Below are 19,073 nucleotides of genomic sequence, written 5' to 3' on the forward strand. Positions count from 1 at the left end.
AGATTGATAAATGGTTAACCCGCTAAGAGTTAGTGGTTAGAAGAAGGAACAATTGCAATCGGATTGCAATTTAATTTAATTAATTGGATTTAATTAATTGGACTTGATCATGAGTCCTACTTGGAGTGGGATTCATGGAGTTCTAATTGAATTAGGATTTCAAATTAAATTAGAGTCTTACTTGGAATAGGATTTCTAAAGTCCTAATTGTCTTAGGGCTGAAATTTGGACAAGTCCTAATTAGATTAGAATTTTCTTAAGTCCTAATTAATTTTAATTTTAATCTAATTAAATAAATGACTCCTAATTGGATTAGGATTGAAGAGTTCAATAGAGTCATGGTTCAATTAAATCCTAATTAGATTAGGATAAGGAGGAAATTGAAATGGGTTCATACAAATCCTATTTTGACTAGGATTGGACTCATGCAATGCACCCAAATTAAAATACCCTTTAATTGGATTAAATGGCAGATTAATATGGACTTGAGGGAGGGGCTTACGCCCCTCCTCTTGGGCATTGCGTGGGAGAAAAAGGAGGGGCGCACGCCCCTCCTAGGTGGCATGAAAAATGAGATAAGGATGAGCTCCTAAAAAATAGGAGCTCATCTTTATCTCTTAATATTTCAAAAGGGGAGCATGGGATTTCGGCCAATGTTAATGTTTTTCTCCTCATTCCAGCCGTGAGCACCCTCCTCCATCTTCCTCCTTTGAGCCACAATCAAGAGAAGAAAGAAAAAAAGCTTAGGACGCCCTCTTCCTTCTTCATCTTGGTTTCAAAAGGAAGAAAAAGAAAAAGGCTGCATAGAACCTTGTTTTTCTTCTTCCTTGGTTCTTCCTTCTTCTTCCTCCTCTCAAGCCAATCAAAGGTTGATTCAAAGGAGAGGACTTCAGCTATCCATAGCCATCTCTGCAAGGGAGCTAGCACCCCGGTGAGATCCAAAGGCTTCGATCGAGTCAGTACTTTGTGTGGATACTTGTAGAGGCCGGACGCGTATGCGGCTTCCATTGAACCCTCATCAAATACCACGTAAATCAGATTTGTAGAGATCATCTACCCGCACAAGGTGAAGATCTGATCTTCTTAATGATTTTAAAATGGTTTAAAATAATTTAATTCTAATCTATCTACAAACGAAAGGTTTTAAAACACGTTCATGCGATGAACGGATTCCGCATATGTTTTTCCGCTGCAATCTGAAAATTATTTCGAAATTTTCATGGCATATGAGGGATGCTAACACTATCCTACCCTATGTAATTAATCTTGAGCATTGCCATCAAATTTGGGCTACATTGGAATGTAGATTGAATTCCTCAACTAGATCTCATGTAATTCAACTAAAGAATGAGCTTCACAATATATGGAAGCAAGATCTACCAATGCAGCAGTATTTAAATGAGATCAGGAATAAGATAGATGCCCTTGCAGCTGCTGGATCCAAGTTAGATACGGAGGATGTGGTGCTATATGTTTTGAATGGCCTCCTAGCAACTTATGATTCCTTCTCTACTGCAATTAGAACTCGGTCATCAGCTATTACTTTGGATGAACTCTATGCATTTTTATGCAGTGAAGAGATTATCTTGTCTAACAAGGAAAAACAACAGTCCTCTGTCGACTCTGCATTTGCACTACTTTCAGTTCATGGCAGAGGTCGTGGACGTTTCTACTTCACCAACCGAGGATGAGGCAGGTCAAGAACATCAGGATGGTCCTTTCCAGGTCGAGGCAGAGACCAGAGAAATTTATTGGAATGCCAAATTTGTAATAAATAAGGTCATTCTGCTGTAAACTGCTGGCACAGCATGGATTCAAATTACAGTAGCACAGGTTGGCAATGAATGGATTCTACTTATAATGCATCCACAACGGCACATACTCCTTAAGCTCTTCTAGCAAACTCTGCTTCTCAAGCTTCATCTGTCAGCTCTTCTCCATCAACAAGAACTGGGGATTGGATCATTGACAGTGGAGCTACCGCACATATGACGCCTGAGCAATCAGTCCTGCATCAACCTATTTCTTACATTGGGTCTGAGCAAGTAGCACTTGGAAATGGAGCTTCTATCCCTATTCATCACATGGGTTCTGGTATACTCCCTACACCGTCTCATTGTTTTAGACTATCTCATCTTCTTCATGCTCCACAAATCTCCCATAACCTCTTGTCAGTCTATAAATTAGCAGCTGACAATCATTGTGTTCTTATTTTTGATTCGAATGGTTGTACCATTAAGGACAAGCATACAAACAAGACTTTGTTTCAGGGACGTTGCAGTGAAGGACTTTATAAGATTCCCTTCACTTTTGTTTCATCATCGGTATTAGCTTCCTCTGCTCCAAAAGCACTCTTAGCTTCAAAATCGTCTTCCTCCATCTGGCATCAGCGTCTTGGACATCCAACCGCCTCTGTGCTTTCCACATTGTCCACTCATATACAGCCACTTTCTTCTCCAAACTCTTTCTCTGTCTGTTATACATGCAGCATGGCGAAGAGTCATATACTCCCATTCAAGTCCAGTTCTGCAGCATCAACAAAGCCTCTGGAACTCATTCATTCTGATGTTTGGGGGCCGTCACTTGTTGCATCTTCAGGAGGAATTAAATACTATGTTCTTTTTGTAGATGATTTTTCTCGTTTTTGTTGGGTCTATCCTCTTCGTAATAAGTCTGATGTCTTTCAGTATTTCTTACAATTCAAATCCATAGTTGAAAGTCAATTTTTCTCTACCATTAAAGTGTTTCGGTCTGATGGCGGGGGTGAGTTTAACAATGCCAAATTTTAAAGTCTCTTTTTCCGAGCTGGTATTGTACATCAAATGTCCTCACCATATACACCTGAGCAGAATGGCCTGGCTGAGAGAAAGCATCGCCATCTCTTGGAGGTTGTTCGAAGTCTACTTATTCATGCCTCTCTCCCTTCAAAATTCTGGGTTGAAGCACTTTTGTCTGCTTCATACTTATAAATCGCTTGCCTACACCACTACTTAATTGCAAATCCCCCTTTGAACTTTTGTTTAACCGTGCTCCTGATTACAGTCATTTGATGGTATTTGGATGCCAATGTTTTCCTTGGCTTCGGCGACAAGCATTGAATAAATTCTCTCCAAGATCTACTCCCTGTGTTTTCATTGGTTATTCTACACAACATAAAGGCTATCGATGCTTCAACTTGAAATCAGGAAAAGTTATCATTTCTCGGCATGTTGAATTTCATGAGTCCTTGTTTCCATTTTCTCAAAAGTCTTCTCTTTCATCCTCTCAGCCAGCGCTTCTTCCTTATCCTCTTCTTGTTCCATCCTCACACTCTTCAGAGTCATCTGCTGTGTCTTTTACTTTCCAACAAATATCACCACATAACTGTTCTCCTGCACAATCTTCCTCTGTTTCTGTTCCTGCTTCCCAGTCTTCTTCTTCTTCTTCCTTGTCATCTTCTTCTCATTTATTGCCTTCTCCTCCACAGCCTTCTCGTCACCACATGGTCACCCGTCTTCAGACCGGCTCCCTTAAACCTCGGCGTATTTTCTCTCTACTTAGCACTGCATCTGTTCCCACTGAGCCTTCTTGCTACTCCACTGCTATTGCCGATCCCCATTGGCGAGCTGCCATGTCACAAGAATTCAGTGCTTTAATTGATCAGCAAACTTGGGAGCTGGTTCCTAGGTGTTCTTCACAGCATGTTCTTGGCTGTCGTTGGATTTTTAGGGTCAAAAGGAATTCTGATGGCTCCTTGGCCCGGTACAAAGCTCGAGTTGTGGCACAAGGCTTTAAACAGGAATATGGAGTTGATTTTACAGAAACTTTCAGCCCTGTGGCCAAGTTTCAAACAATCCGAGTTCTTCTCTCCTTTGCAGTTACTTCAGGCTGGGATATTCGTCAATTAGATGTTTCAAATGCATTTTTGCATGGTAAATTGGATGATCAGGTGTTTATAGAACAGCCAAAGGGTTTTCTTAATCCTCATTATCCGGATCATGTTTGCCGTCTTAAAAAGGCAATCTATGGCTTAAAGCAAGCACCAAGACAATAGTTTGCTACATTCACTAGTTTTCTCATTGAGCAGGGATTTTAGAGCAGTTCAGCTGATCCCTCTCTTCTGCTTTTCAATTGAGATGGAGTTTTCCTATATCTGCTGATTTATGTTGATGATATATTGCTCACTGGTAACAATACCAGTGCTATGTCTTCTCTTTTTCTTCAGCTGCAGAGTAGATTCAAAATGAAGGACCTTGGCTCATGTTCTCATTTCCTGGGCATCACAACGACCTTCACTTCAGCTGGTGTTTTTCTTAGCCAGGCTACTTATGCCAATACTTTATTACACCGAGCTGGGATGCTGACTTGCAAGCCAGCCTCTTCCTCATTGCCACTTAAACTTGGAGCCTCCTGTCCGAATGATGCCTTGTTTACTTCACCTGAATTGTATCGAAGCTTGGCAGGTTCCCTTCAATATTTAACGGTTACACGCCCTGACATTTCCTATGCCGTTAATTACCTCTGCCAATTCATGCATTCTCCAAAGATCTCTCATTTTCAGCTGCTAAAGAGAGTTCTTCGTTACATTAAAGGGACCTTGAATCATTCTCTTCATTTTAAGTCAGGACCTCTCATTCTCTCCGCATTTTGTGACTCAGACTGGGCTGGCGACTCACTTGATCGTCGCTCTATTTTTGGTTTTTGTGTCTTTTTGGGTTCCAATTTGATTTCTTGGTGTGCCAAGAAGCAGCCGACTGTTGCTCGCTCTTCTACTGAAGCTAAGTACAGGGCCTTGGCTATCACAGCTTCTAAGTTGATCTGGCTGCATTGAGCTTGATATTTCAGTTGATTCACCCACTGAGATCTACTGTGACAACATTTCGGCTATTGCTCTTGCTTCAAATTCCGTCTTCCATGCACGAACGAAGCATATAGAGGTGGACTGTCATTTTATCAGGGAGAAGGTGCTTTCCAAAGAGCTTCATATTGCTCATGTATCTAGTGCTGATCAACCTGCTGATATCTTCACAAAATCACTCACTGCTAGAAGACATTCTCTCCTCTGTTCCAAGCTGAAGGTCTCTTCCCTACCTTCAGCTTGAAGGGGGTGTTAAGCTACTAGTCCATTCCAGAATTCTCTAGCACACTCTGTAAACTTCTAGCAAGATCTGAATTCAGTTAATCCCAACTGAATTCAGTTAGTTTACAACTGTTGTAACCAACTTCAGCTAATCAGCAGCTAGTTTACTTGTATCCTGGATCATCAGCTATAAATACACACTTACTGTAAGCTCTTTGCAATCAATGAAAATCACATTCAAACTCTTCTTTCCTGTTCTCTGCTTTCTCAACAGTTTACTGTAGCAGAGCAGTTTCAGTGCCGTGCCAGTTTTCAAGGAATGTACCGGCTACTGTAGCTTCAACATATCTTCTCCCAGACTTCTTCACATGAATGTGAAGATTCAAGTCATGGATAAAAAAACTCAGTTCCAATTTAAGCTAAAGTTACCGAATCTAATAATTGAGATGGCACGGCTGAAAAATAAGAGCCAGTCATATCTTTTGCTCATTGCACAACCGCTCTTCCGTCGCCACATGAAGTTCTTTCCTCTAGATCCCATCAAAATGAAGTAATGGAAGGAGAATTCATGCTGTCAGGTTGTACTTTATCAACAGTCATAAATGGAATTTCATTTCCTATCAAAATTCTACATGTTTCTTTATACTTTGAATTTGTATTGGTGCATCAATTTTTCCCCCAATTTATGTTCTTACCTTGATGCTGGGACAGGAAATTGTGCAAGAGAAGAATTGGAATCACTTTTGGGTTCTCAACGGAAGGAGTCTGAGCAACAAAACGAACCTAGCATATCGGAGGATTTTGTGCGATTGCCTGACCCTGGTGGGCACATAACTGCACTATTCTTCATTTCTTGTTTCAGTTTTTCTTCCCCTTTTCTGTCCCCACTATTATTTTTCCAGTGCATATGCCGTAATGATCACATCTTTGCACTTTGGGGGCTTATTTGGTTCGTGAGAAAAAAAAAAAAAAAAAGAAAAGTGTGGTCAACGGAAAACTAAAGAGATGCCTCTTGTTTGATTGGAATTTTTAAAGGATAGAGACGAAAAAGTTGTATTTCCGTGGAAATATAATTTCCATGTTTCATGAAAAAGTCTTTGCCATGAAAAATATGAAAAAGTTACTTTTCCGTAAGCCGGGAATTGAAACATTTTTTTTTCCCCAAAAAGGCCCTTCAGCTATCTTTATTTGATCTAAAGCATTAAAGACCTAATTTTTATTAAGGGTATAATAAGAATTACACGTCATTTTTCTAGGAATGTGAATGGTCATCCAAGCATAAACACTTTAGAAATCTGCCACTTTTTTATGGTCAACCAAACATGCCAAAAGTACTTTCTCAGGCATGCTCTTTTCAGAAATTTACTTCTCAAAAATCATATTCTTACCAGGAAAAACGCAAACCAAACGGACCCTAGGATGTTTCCTTTGCTGCACTCATTAAAATTGCCAAACCTTTTGAAGACTAATTGGCATGCAGAGTTTAGTCCTTCCATATTGTACTTTGACAAGCTACATGAAACGGTGGCTGTAGAATGAAATAATTGTCATCCATCATATTTTGTTATTTGAAGATACTTTTGTTCATCCTGTAATTTCTTTGCCGCATAATTCTATACCGTTTGGGCTCTTTTGCATTTCATTTTGAAATTCCAGGCATGATGTATAATTCCGATTAAATCATGACTAACCAATAAAATTTTTGGCTTAGCTTGGCACTCTCTAGGCTTAGTTTTTCAGATGAATGGTGCAAGTAAGACTCACATCAAGTTGTGGCCTTTTAATAAGGTAAAACGTAGACAGGAGAAGCATTGTAAAAAGGAACATTGGGAATAGCATGTAGTGTGAGACAGCTGGAGGGATGTTTTTATCAACTGGTGCCCCTTTCCGTTGGTTGATTAACCAAATTCACTGGATTCTACCAAAAATGATCCAATGGAACTTGCTGATGAAGTTCCACTGCATAAAGATTATTTGTGTTCGCAATGGCAATGGATTAATATAATTGTGAGCCTCCAATGTCAATCATAAAGGGTTTCAGCGTGAGGCGTAGGGGGTTGATCAAAATAAATAGTGAACATGGCTGTCATTATAAGTGTCTTGACTTGAGGCTGGTTCTAGCCTTGGTATCTGGTTTGTAAGTCTACCACATGTCGTCAGAGAGAGAAAAGATGGTTTGCCTCTTATATTTGATTTTTGGGTGAGGTAAAAGGAATTGATCAAAATAAATGATGCAGCCCTAGTCCCAACCCTAATATGGTATCTGGTTCGTAACTTTATTGCTTGTCATTGGAGAGAGAAAAGTTGATTTTTCTAATATATTTGATTTCAGGGTGAGGCATAGGTGGTTGATCAAAATAAATGGTGCAAAGGCTGTCATAGAAAGTGTTTGTCTTGAGGTTGGTGCTAGCCCTGGTCTCAAGCCTAATATGATATCTAGTGTGTAACTCTACTCCATGTCATCAGAAAGAGAACTGATGGTTTTCTTGCTATATTTGATTTTTGGGCGAGGCAGGGGTTGATCAAAATAAATGGTGCACATGGATCATCGCAAGAAATGTTCAACATGAGGTTGATTTTCAGCCCTGGACCAAAGCCAAACAAGGTATCTAGTCTGCAACTCTACTTAACATTTAGAGTGTTAAAAGATGGTTTTGATGCTATATTTGATTTCGGAATGAGGCATACGGGTTGATCAAAATAAATAATGCAGATCGGCGATCATGAAAAGCTCTGACCTGAGCCTAGTTTCCAGCCTTTGTCTCAAATCTAATATGGTATATGGTCTATAACTTTGCTACCTGTCATCATAGAGAGAAAAGATAGTTTTCTTGCTATATTTGATTTAGGCATGAGGTGGGAGGTTTATCAAAATAAATAGTGCATGTGGGTCCGCAAAAAAAGTGTGTGACTTGAGGTTGGTTTTTAGTCCTAATCCTAAGATTGGAGGGCGTACAAATTGACGATCAGCTCGGTATACTACGGATTTGTACCGTGCCATTTCAGGACATATTAGAAATAAAGAGAGGGAGGGAGAAATGGAGAAAGAAAGAGAGGAAGAGGGAGAGGGAGGAAGAAGGGTCGAGGGTTAAACTCTAACCCTAGCCGGGAGAGAGAGAGAGAGAGAGAGGCATAGGGGATTGATCAAAATAAATGGTGCGCATGGGCCATCAAGAAAAGTGACTGATCTAAAGCTGGTTTGCAGCCGTGATCCCTACCCTGATGTGGTATCTGGTTTGTAACTTTGCAGCATGTTATCAGAGAGAGAAGATGGTTTTCCTTGCTATATTTGATTTTAAGGTGAGGAGTGGGGGCTTGATCAAAATAAATAGTGCACATAAGTCGTCATGAAAATTGTCTAACCTGAGGCAGGTTCCAACCCTGATCTCAAGCCTAATATGGTATCTGGTTCGTAATGGTGCACATAGGCCATCACAGAAAGTGTCTAACTTGAAGTTGGTTCTATAGCCCTGGTCCCAAGCCTAATATGGTATCTGGTTCGCACCTACATTTCATCAGAGATAGAGGAAAGATGTCTTTCCTACTATATTTGACTTCGGGGTGAAGCATAGGAGGTTGATCAAAATAAGTGGTGCACAGGGCTGTCACAGAAAGTGTGACCTAAGGCTGGTGCCAACCATGATCTCAAACCTAATATGGTATTTGGTTTGTAACTATGCTACATGTCATCAGAGAGAAAAAAGATGTTTTTCCTACTATATTTGATTTTTAGGCTGTCACAGGAAGTGTCTAATTCGAGGCTGATTTACAGCCCTGGACCCAACCCTAGTATTGTATTTGGTCTATATCTGCTACATGTTATTAGAGAGAGAAAAGATGGTTTTCTTGCTATATTTGATTTTGGGGTGAGGCATTGGGGGTTGATCAAAGTATCTGACTTGAGATTGGTTTCCAGCCCTGGTCCCAAGCCTAATATGGTATCTGTTCTATAACTTTGCTACATGTCAGTCATCATATGCATGAATATTTAAATACAACCATGGTGTTTGGTCTTGGTCATTATTTATAGCTATATCTGCCTTCTTATAATTGGTGTTCTGTTTGAGACTATGGGCAATCTACTCATCGGCAGCAAACATTATAATGGTTCATTATTATCATTTTCTTTTTGAACATGTCTACCACAACTAATAGTTATGTAATTTACTTGACTTTTACCTTATAGTCCTACAAACAACTATCATAGAACTAACTTGCCAAACCGTTCTATTATGTATGAAGCCATCTAGACATTATTGTAATATAGATCCATGAATCCAAATTATCAAAAGCTTTTGTGCATTTAATGATGGAGAACCATGCTAGAATCTCCTCCAATGAACTTTCCCTTTTCATACAAAATTAGAGGTCAACTAGCGGAATGACTCCTTGAACTATAATACTGAGATTCCTTATGAAAGAAAATGTAGCTGAACGTGAGCAATCTAATCCATAACTTGGTCTAAAACTAAATTCTTGCCGGTTACATTGTGGTGTGGTGTAATTAGATCTGCTAATAATGATTAAGAAATCTTCAGTGAAGTCTTACATGGATCTAAACCCTAAGCAGTCTAATCCAGAACTTGGTCTAAAACTAAATTCTTGAATTAAGGCCCTAGCCCGAAGAATAAAAAGATGTTTTAACAATGAGTTTCGTACATGTATATCCTTTTAAATATATGAAATTGCATGAATACCCTTGTCAAATTAGTATTTACATGTATATCCTTCTTTTTTTTTTAATATGTACCCATACTATCTAACATCATTAAAAAATAAAGGACTTAAAACTAAAATGACTAAAATACCCTTATAGGTAGATATGTAGAAAAAAGTTATAAGGGTATACACGCAAATATCAATTTTATAAGGATATTCATGCAATTTTTCATATTTAGAAGGGTGCACATTCAAAAATTTTGTTTAAAAAAAAGATCAAAACTTGGCTGAAACTTGCTAAGTCTTTTATGATTCAGTTGGATCGATAAGTTAAAAATGATTGAGCCACATTGTCAATTTTCTTTTTTAAGATCATGACTCGGTCAAGTTGGAATATTAGATGATTATTTTGGTAATACTATTCTCCATTTGATTTTGATATAATTATTATTATTGAATCTATAACATCTATATATTCTTCATTATTTTTAAAAGATTAAAGCATATCAAATTTAAATTAATTATAGATCGATGCTTAGATTAGTATAATATTTTTTAGTGATTTGTAAATATTGAGTTATTGTTTATTTTTGAGGTGAGAATTTCGTAAAAACAACATAATTCATTCTGTAAGAGTTGATATTAACGTGAGATCATGTGACAAGATAATGCCAATCTTTTTTTTTATTTTTTTATTAGGAACAACTCAATTATTTTTACTGAATTTTGATCATTTTTTATTGATTTTTTTAAGTGTATATCCTTCTAAATATGTATAATTGCATGAATACCCTTGTAAAGTTGTTATTTGTATGTGTATTCTTATAAAAAATTTTCTCTTTCGTGTCTACCTATAATGGTATTTTAATCATTTCAAATTTAAATCATTTATAAGGGTATATATACAATTAATAATTTTATAAGGGTGCTCATATAATTTTATATATTTTGGAGGATTTACATGCAGAAAATCCTTTAACAATCTGAAACCCAAGCAGCAAGTTCATGTGCTATGAACTCTGCTGAAACAACTTATTTTGGCAATATAAATATTACCAAATTTTGCCTGCCATTGACAATTACAAGAAGTGGTGGATGACAAAAAGCTGGCTAGTTTCTGTCAGTCTAGATATTTCGTTGTTGCTTGTATTATGATCTTACCTTTCAGTTCCTGTGACTATGATGATAATGCAATGCAATTATGACGGCCCAACTATGATAAGAGGTAATGATGTTGATGCTGCTTTAAGTTGATCATTTTTACTCTCCGATTATGAGCAAGCATAATGTATGGATATAGTTCTTCATGAGACTCACTACTTCAGTTTGCTGATATCAGGCAGCTCTTTGTACCCAAAAAAAAAAAGAAAAAAAAAGGTTTTACAAAAATAAGGAGTGATCTTCTTTTTTCACTTTTTTGGTTTGGGGGAGGGTCAGCAATCGACATGGAATATGAGCATCTATAAGTTATTGGCTGTATTTATTTTTGCAACAAGCCTTCCTTTTGCCTTACATTTGAAATATAAACAGGTTTGCTATTCTTATGTTCAAATAAAGAATAGATATGGAAATTAAAGAATAGCAAGTGGAAGAAGATCTATGATACAGCGGATGGGTTTCCAAAGAGGGAGGCAAACAGAAGCATGTTCCAAGTATCAGGTAGTCCTGGAAGGCACCAATGGCTGCAGTCGGCATATCTTTCAGGTTGCTTTCGCTGCTCTGCAGTCAGGAGTTTCCCCTGCCTTGAGGTGTACACTGCTGTGTGTGCATCTCTCCGGTACTCTGATAGCCGTGTGATGTTCAGATATCGAACCGGCGTTCTCATCTTCTCCACTGTCCTCTCCACCAAAGATATCATTTTTCCTGGAAACCGCTGCACGTAGGTCTCAGTGGTCATTGGTGTCGTCTGATTGTGGCACCAGTTCTCCCTGTGCATTTGGACATATATACTTTGGTGAATCCAGGTGCTTTGCATTTTTAGCCTTTGAATGCAAGTTTTTTGTGGAACAATGCACACATGAGCAGGTGTATGTAATTCTTAAGAGAAAACTAATTGTGTTGATAGCATATGATATGCCGTACCATAACAAACCGAATGGTATCGAATGTACCGTAGCGGTTTGGTACTGGTATCGGTGGTGTACTGATCTTTGATATGCAAAAAAAATTTTATACCATACTGTACTGATACGATGCTAGTATGGCACTGATATATTGAATCTTGGTTGATAGTGGTAAGCCATCAAGCAGGTGCCTGGTTAGGCAATTCTCTTCACTCTAGAGTTCCATCCATCTGAACCCTGACACTGGCTCAACTACTAAGAAAGTGAGCAAGGCTGGCTTCAAAAAGGATGAGACCCACCGGATGTGCTTTATTTGATGCTGCAATGAAATCATTTGGGAAAAAAATATTGATTGGATCCGGAGAATGATTCTGTTCCTGCCTACCTTAATTATATCAATTTAATAGCGAAGGGAAACTTTCAATTATATCAATGTTGACACTCATGGAGCGAGTCCAAAGGGTCCCTCTCAACATAAAAACACACCATGGAAAAAAAAGTGGAGGCTGCCCTCCATTACCTCTTGTGCTCAGGAGAGATGCCCCGGAAAAAGACAGTAGTCTTGGTGGAGTCCACATGTCGGTCAGCCCAGCGAGCCCACGTCCCCAGAGCCTTATTAAACGCTTCAATTACTCCCATCTCTTCTACCAATTGGCCCCCGCACTCGAAATAGTCCCACCTGCACCATTCCACTCAACCCTCTCAGTTTGAACTTTGAATTCTATCAACTTGGTTTGGAAATAAGAAAAAAAAAGTGGGATATGAATAGTAATTCCATTCATAAATCTTTCCAAGATTTTTTTGGCCGGAACTTCTAAAATAACTCTAGACTAAAGGTATCTTCATAGAAAAAATTGATAAAATAAATTATGCCAACAAATTTTCTGTGAAGGTTACTAGGTGGTCGTCTTATATTTTCTTTAGTAGTGAGCTAAATGCTGGCCAAGTGCGATTACTGAGACATGGTTTTGATATGAAGGTTCGTAGAACTAACGCTTTTATTTTTCCATGGTGAGTCCACCAGTGACCAGTGTTGAAAACCAGGACATCCGCACCTCTCCAACGCTTGGATGACCCCGGAAGCTTGTCAAGCTTGAGCACCTTCGTGTTGTCCCTCCTTTCCTCCAGCTCTACAAGGAACGGGTTCCAGTAGAACTCCACCGTGCAATCAAAGTCCTTGTCCCCAACAACAACAACAAAAAAAAAAAAAGAAGAAGCAAGCAAATGGTTAAACACTTAAGCTAGCTAATTTGCCATCATTCTCCCTTTGAAATGGGCTCATCATTTGTCACGTCTATATAAAGACATAGCAACCCAGTTGGTCCACGTGTCAGTCAGCAGTGGGTGCCAACTCGAGTGTTTATGGGATTTGGCGTACGGGGCACTCTTCCTAGATGCAGGGTAATAATTGCTGTGTCCAAGCTGAAAGCTTCCAGCTTTCCCGAGTCAGTGATTTTTTTTTTTTTTTTTGGTGTGCTGTGATTGTAGAAAACTAGTTGTATTTAAAAGGAAGCTAATAAGAGATCTTCTTAATCAAAATGCTGAAAAAATATAGAAGCTTTTTGATTATGAAAATCTCTTAATAGCTTCCTTTCTATATTTATCTTTCTTCAGACAAATTACCTAATATTCCTGGAATTAAACTCATCTTGAGAACAAGAAATATGAAAAATATCAAACAAATAAGACGGAGGAGGATGGTAAGCAAATTTACTAAGGCTCGGAAGATCTTATATTGTGGAATGTTCGATTTGACATAGGCCCTTGATCGGCTCCCCGAAGAGTAGAGGATACAGGCGAGTGATTCCCACATGTTCCTGTTAAGAGAGTCGCCGATGATCACCACTCTTTTCCCCCTCCACCTCTCTAGCATTTCCTTCCCATTATACCTTCCAAGCCAAATTATATATAGTATTTGTATAATAGCAGTTCTTTTTGAAAAAAGATCCTATCAATCTATGGAAGTTGGAGAAATTCAATTAAGTAGCTGAAGTTTGGATTGCCGAGTTATACCTAGGAAGTTCGCAGCCTTTGGGTTGCCACCTCCAATGCTCGTAGTCTTTGTCTGGTCTTCCATTCTTCTGGCAAGTCACCTGATCGCTAAGGAACGGACACCAATGCGCTCGGTAGAGCGGATAGCCTTTCCGGTCATAAACCCAGTTGCCGTCGAAGATATCACACTTCTTCTTCTCTTTCTTCGGCTTTTCCTTCTCAGCACCACCACCCACCGATAGCAACAACGTTGTATTTTCCTTGTACCGAGGCATCTCCGTCTTGCTTTGAGAGGAGACCAGATTTGTTCCATTAGATTCTGAGGAGACTACTGGAGCTCCACTAGATTTTGGTGGTGACACCAACGCTATAGGTGGAGACAAGTAAATATATCCGGATAACGGAGACAAGGCTGTGCTGGTTGCTGGGGGTTGAACAATATCTACCACTCCAGGTTGTGGAGAGAACTCTATGTTTTGTGTGCTACGAATTGGACCGCTACTCTGCAAGGATTGGGAAGAGAGCAGCTCGCCGGACTCCAGCAACGTTGCGTTGAGGCTCGTCTCCGAGTCGCGAAAGGATGCGAGCGCCGGGCCCGGACGGGAAGCTTTGTTAAGGCTGAAGGAGACGAAGAGGAGGCCGAAGAAGCTAGCCAAAGAGCAGAGGAACCACTTACGGTTGACGAGAGAGGGAACGAGGGACTCCATTGGCAATCCTCGTCGTTGGAGCACAAGATAAAGGCGTGCGAGAGAGGAAGTTTTCTTTTGGGAGAAGAGGGATGAGGGAATACTTAATTAATGTTCCAGCTTTATTTGGTAACACCATGATGCCTTCTTATTTTGGGTCGGTTCTGAATTATGATAGTAAATAGATGCACGAGAGTTCTAGCATTTGGTCTCTCAGACTGGGAAAGAATTCGGTGGCCCTTTTAGTCTGTGACTAGTTTTTTTGTGGATTGGCAGCAGAGAGGGCGCTGTGAATTGCATGAGGATGCTACGGGAAAGGTGAGGGTTTTGGTGCATTTGGAATGTACTTTTTTCCGTTTGGTATAATTTAAGTGGAGTTGGTGCGTCTCAACCCTTGTTTAGGGAAAGGACAGGATGCTGGAAGTAAACTATGAAAAGCCAGTAGTCCTTTTGTTCTTTTACTTTTTCCCTTTTTTTTTTTTTTCCTTTAAAGTTTTCTTTTAGCACTGCATTCAAGGTTCAGAATAACGGGCATTATAACAGCAGGCTCCTTCCATTAAGTTGCCTACGTAATAACAGAGAAAAGATAATAGCTATTACAAAGCATTATTTAGCATCATAATAACGCAAACAAAAATGACTGTTATTTTTATTTGCACTGTTTCTCTAAATTAAAATATTGTTATATTGAAAATAAAATAATTTTGTGTTGCTTTTCCCTTCACAAAAGATTGTATAATTTGAAAACAAATTTACTTTGATTGCTCTGTGAAGGATAATACTGGGGGCGATGGACTTAATGTTTAGGATTATTTTGGAAGATTGATTTTAGCTGCTCAAGAAATTTTTTCTAGTTGTTTCTATCCCATAAGCTGAGCTCTGAGCAGCTTGGGAAGAGCTCGTTAATGTGGTCTCCATATTGCGTTGCAGAAAGTCATTTTGAAGGATGGTTCTGCAACAATGGTTTTATGGATTTCAGATGTTTTTCTTTATAGATGTTCTCTCTCTCTCTCTTAATGGATTTGTTTCACCTGATTTCCACTCTCGAGTTCTTCCAAGTGTGCCATATTTATAAAGAGACAAATCAAGTGGCTATTTGGCGGGCGGGTTCCGATTCAGTGATCAATCTTCAGGTTGGAGTCTTTATTTCTTCGAATCTTTCTCTTCTTCTGAACTTGCTTCAGGAGTTTGTCTTTTTTCTTTTGTCGTTACTGATTTGTTTTATTTTTTTCTGTGTTATTCTTTTCTTTCTTTTCCACGGCTCTCTGTACCCAAAAAATAATATTCTTTTATCAATGAAAAATGATTGAAAAATGATGCCATTATTTTTTATTGTTGCCTTTTTTTTAATATCAAAATATTTATAACAATGAATATTTTAACACTATAAATTTGAAATAGAATATTTTGATGCAAATAACTGAAAATGACAGCCGACAGAAGTCCATTTGATCATAAATATAGCAGTCTAACCCACCCATTCCACAGCGGAGAGCTTTCAAGCCACTAAGATGGTAGCTCAGTGGAATAGAGCCTTACTTCCAACGAAATGGTTTCGAGTTCGAAATGTACAGCGCCAATTAAATTATGGAGACCGGATGCTTTATGCTCGGACACGGAGTTTGGAAGGACTACTGGTCCGCTGGTAGCCTTGGTGGTGCCAGGTGTGATGTACTCACATGGTGGGTTCGTGCCGGAGCCCATAGGGATATCTGAGTCGAGCCCATGAATGGGGAGGGTATGAATAAAACCGATCGGGGTGCTCAACATATGGTCATTTTTGCTCGCATCGAACAGTCTTTTGGCGGAATGGGGGCCCAGTGGGGGCTGCTACGTGGAAATGGGCTCGTCCCTTCCTCCCTCCTTCCCCTTTTTCTCAGCAAAAAAAAAAAAAAAAAAAAAAGGAGAGCTTTCAAAGCCATGGAATCTGCATACCATATATGCAGATATTTACAAATTCCTATATAACTCCATTATTTAATTTTAGAAGTTTTGAAAGAATCTTACAGAACTTTTACCAAAAAAAAAAAAAAAATCTTACAGTAGATTGTTTCCGCTATAAGTAAACATAGCCATCAATTGTAGCACAATTATTATAAGAAAACATTTTCGATGGAGTCCATTATAATGGAATAATGCCGTTATTGGCTACACATCAAAGTGATGAATATCTCTTTAAGTGACATTTTCGAGTGAAGAGATGCTTAAAATTTATAATTCCATTACATAACAGAGACTTATCTAACTATCTAATACACCACTTACACCTCAGGTACTCATACTATTTTGCAGACCCTGTGCCTATTAAGTACATATGATTAAATGGACCTCTTGAATCTAGATTAGATTGTTAATTATAAATTTCAAGTGAAAATCAGAAACAAAAGTTATGCAATTTCTTTTTCTAAAAAAAAAAACTGTATATTAAATTTAATGATGCCGGTATACACACATATATCTTTCTTAACTTAATTTATTAAATTCAATTAGCACGCAATCCTACATTATTCTTACAATTGTCATTCTATTTCCCATGGCAATTGCAGCATGGACTTCCTTGTAGAAATAATTGCCATTACGGGTAGCATTGGCAAACTAGTAAGCACACATGGCTTTTAATTTGTCCCTCTGTTGAACCACCTAGAATAAGATTATCCATCCCGCAAGTATGATAAATATCTAGTACCTAAATCTATCACATTTAATTGTTCAGTTCATGCTTAATTTATTAGATAACAACAGGCTAGTAGCTCTCATTAAGTTATAACTATTTCTTTACTAGAATCTAGTTTAGACACCCTAAAATCTTGGCTCCTTCTTGTTTGCAGCAAGAGCGTGTCGTTCAAGAAAAGAGAGAAGTATCATAATACTTCAAAATACAGAAGAAGTATCAAGAAGAAATCGTAAAGAATTATGAAAGCAGTATTATGATTAATCCTTGAACAACTGTTTTTTATTAAGAGAATAAAAGTTTAATCCCTTCAAATGATTATACTTATTTTTGTGCAGAATTATGTGTATTTTTTCATAAATTTAAGCTCAGGTTTGTTTTTGCACAGAATTATGTATACTTCTTCATAAGTAGGTTTGACTTCAGTCTGCTTTGCATTGAAAGGAAAAGTGTTTTGGGATAAGCGTGGGAGAACTTGAATGTTCCAGAACAATGAAGTATATACAACATCAAATTCAGCATCAATAGTCTTGTTCATATAACGAAAGATATGTGTGCGTGAGGGACATAGCATTTTCCAGGGGAAATTGCTTTTTTTTTTTTTTTTTGGTGGTGACGGCTGTTTATACCACTCTAGCTTGAGCACAACCATCTGAATCTAAAACAAAAAGTGACAAAGCAAAAGGAGGGATGTCCTCTGTGATGTCCAGAGTATCTCGCTAGAATATTGTGTAGCATAGGAACAACCCAATCCACAGCTCTGTTCATCTCTCGGTACATGAGTGCTGCTTGAAAGATCCTGCAGCCGCCCTCCATCTCCCAAATGTCGCATAATAGAGGATTGTTTCCCCCCTCGGCTCTTCTCGGCGAATCTACTTGATCACCGTGGTTGCATTTCTTTTAGGAAGATACGCTCCGCCCCTAGCACCCTCCTCGCATAAACGATGCCTTCCCAAGCTGCTGTGAGTTCTGCACTAACGGTCGACAATCTGACCATGTGTTGCCCTCCAGCCGCAATCAGTCTCAAGTCATGGCTCCTTTGCGGTCTAACTAATGCTATAGGATTCTTGTTTCATTCAAAAACAAACTTCCCCTATCACGCTGCAAGAAGCAATTGGTGTAACTCAAGTAATTTGGCATGTTATATGAATTATGAAACTCCCCCATATATATATATATATATGTATATGTATATGTATATGTGTATATATATATATATGTATATGTATATGTGTATATATATTTATATGTATATGTATATGTATATGTGTATATATATGTATATGTATATGTATATATGTATGTATATGTATATGTATATATGTATGTATATGTATATGTATGTATATGTATATGTATATATATGTATATCATATATATATATATATGTGTGTGTATATATATATATGTATGTATATATATATATATATATATATATATATATATATATATGTATGTATGTATGTATATATATGTATAAAGTTTTGGTTGAATATATATCTTCCCACGTTTTGTGTTGTTTTGATTAAAACGTGCCCGTGTGGAGTAGGGCTTAGGGACAGGAGACTTGGATTTGACGGGAACCAAGTCCAATAATATATATATATTTTTTTGGTGGGAGTATTTCTTGATGTACATTTTATTTCTTATTTCATAAAAAAATAAAACTAAGGATATATATATATATATATTAAATTTATTTAGATGATCGAGCTGAAAATTTTATGGGCTGAATTTTTTTCTCCTATAAAATGCAGATAGACCCACTTCAAAACTACTTTTAGGGTTACACTGGTCCAACACACAAATTTATTATATTTTTAGCCTAATTATCTAAATAAATCTTGGAGGATTTCTCGAGCTTTATCGCTCTATTATTAAGACTTACTAAAAGAACATTTGTAAGGTATTTGATAAATTAGTTTAGTAAAAAACTATAAAAT

General features: G+C 38.0%; 1 protein-coding gene across 2 annotated transcripts; it reads right to left on the bottom strand.

The window, feature by feature from the left end:
• Nucleotides 1-11,160: 11,160 nt before the first annotated feature.
• LOC103698199 (protein trichome birefringence-like 42) lies at nucleotides 11,161-14,765 on the bottom strand. 2 transcript variants are annotated; one of them, XR_001878987.2, is made up of 6 exons: nucleotides 13,795-14,765; nucleotides 13,496-13,670; nucleotides 12,776-12,957; nucleotides 12,302-12,460; nucleotides 11,894-12,100; nucleotides 11,304-11,646 (listed from the first exon to the last, which is right to left on the bottom strand). XR_001878987.2 is itself a non-coding variant. In XM_008780186.3 (5 exons), the coding sequence occupies exons 1-5, from the start codon at nucleotides 14,478-14,480 to the stop codon at nucleotides 11,316-11,318; spliced, it is 1,533 nt and encodes a 510-aa protein (XP_008778408.2). In that variant the 5' UTR covers nucleotides 14,481-14,756; the 3' UTR covers nucleotides 11,161-11,315. The 2 variants fall into 2 exon arrangements, 1 of the variants encoding a protein (XP_008778408.2); XM_008780186.3 differs by lacking the exon at nucleotides 11,894-12,100 and having other exon boundaries at nucleotides 11,161-11,646; nucleotides 13,795-14,756.
• Nucleotides 14,766-19,073: the final 4,308 nt, after the last annotated feature.

This window comes from Phoenix dactylifera, unplaced genomic scaffold, assembly GCF_009389715.1.
Source record: "Phoenix dactylifera cultivar Barhee BC4 unplaced genomic scaffold, palm_55x_up_171113_PBpolish2nd_filt_p 000285F, whole genome shotgun sequence".
In the NCBI taxonomy this organism is placed as follows: Eukaryota; Viridiplantae; Streptophyta; class Magnoliopsida; order Arecales; family Arecaceae; genus Phoenix; species Phoenix dactylifera.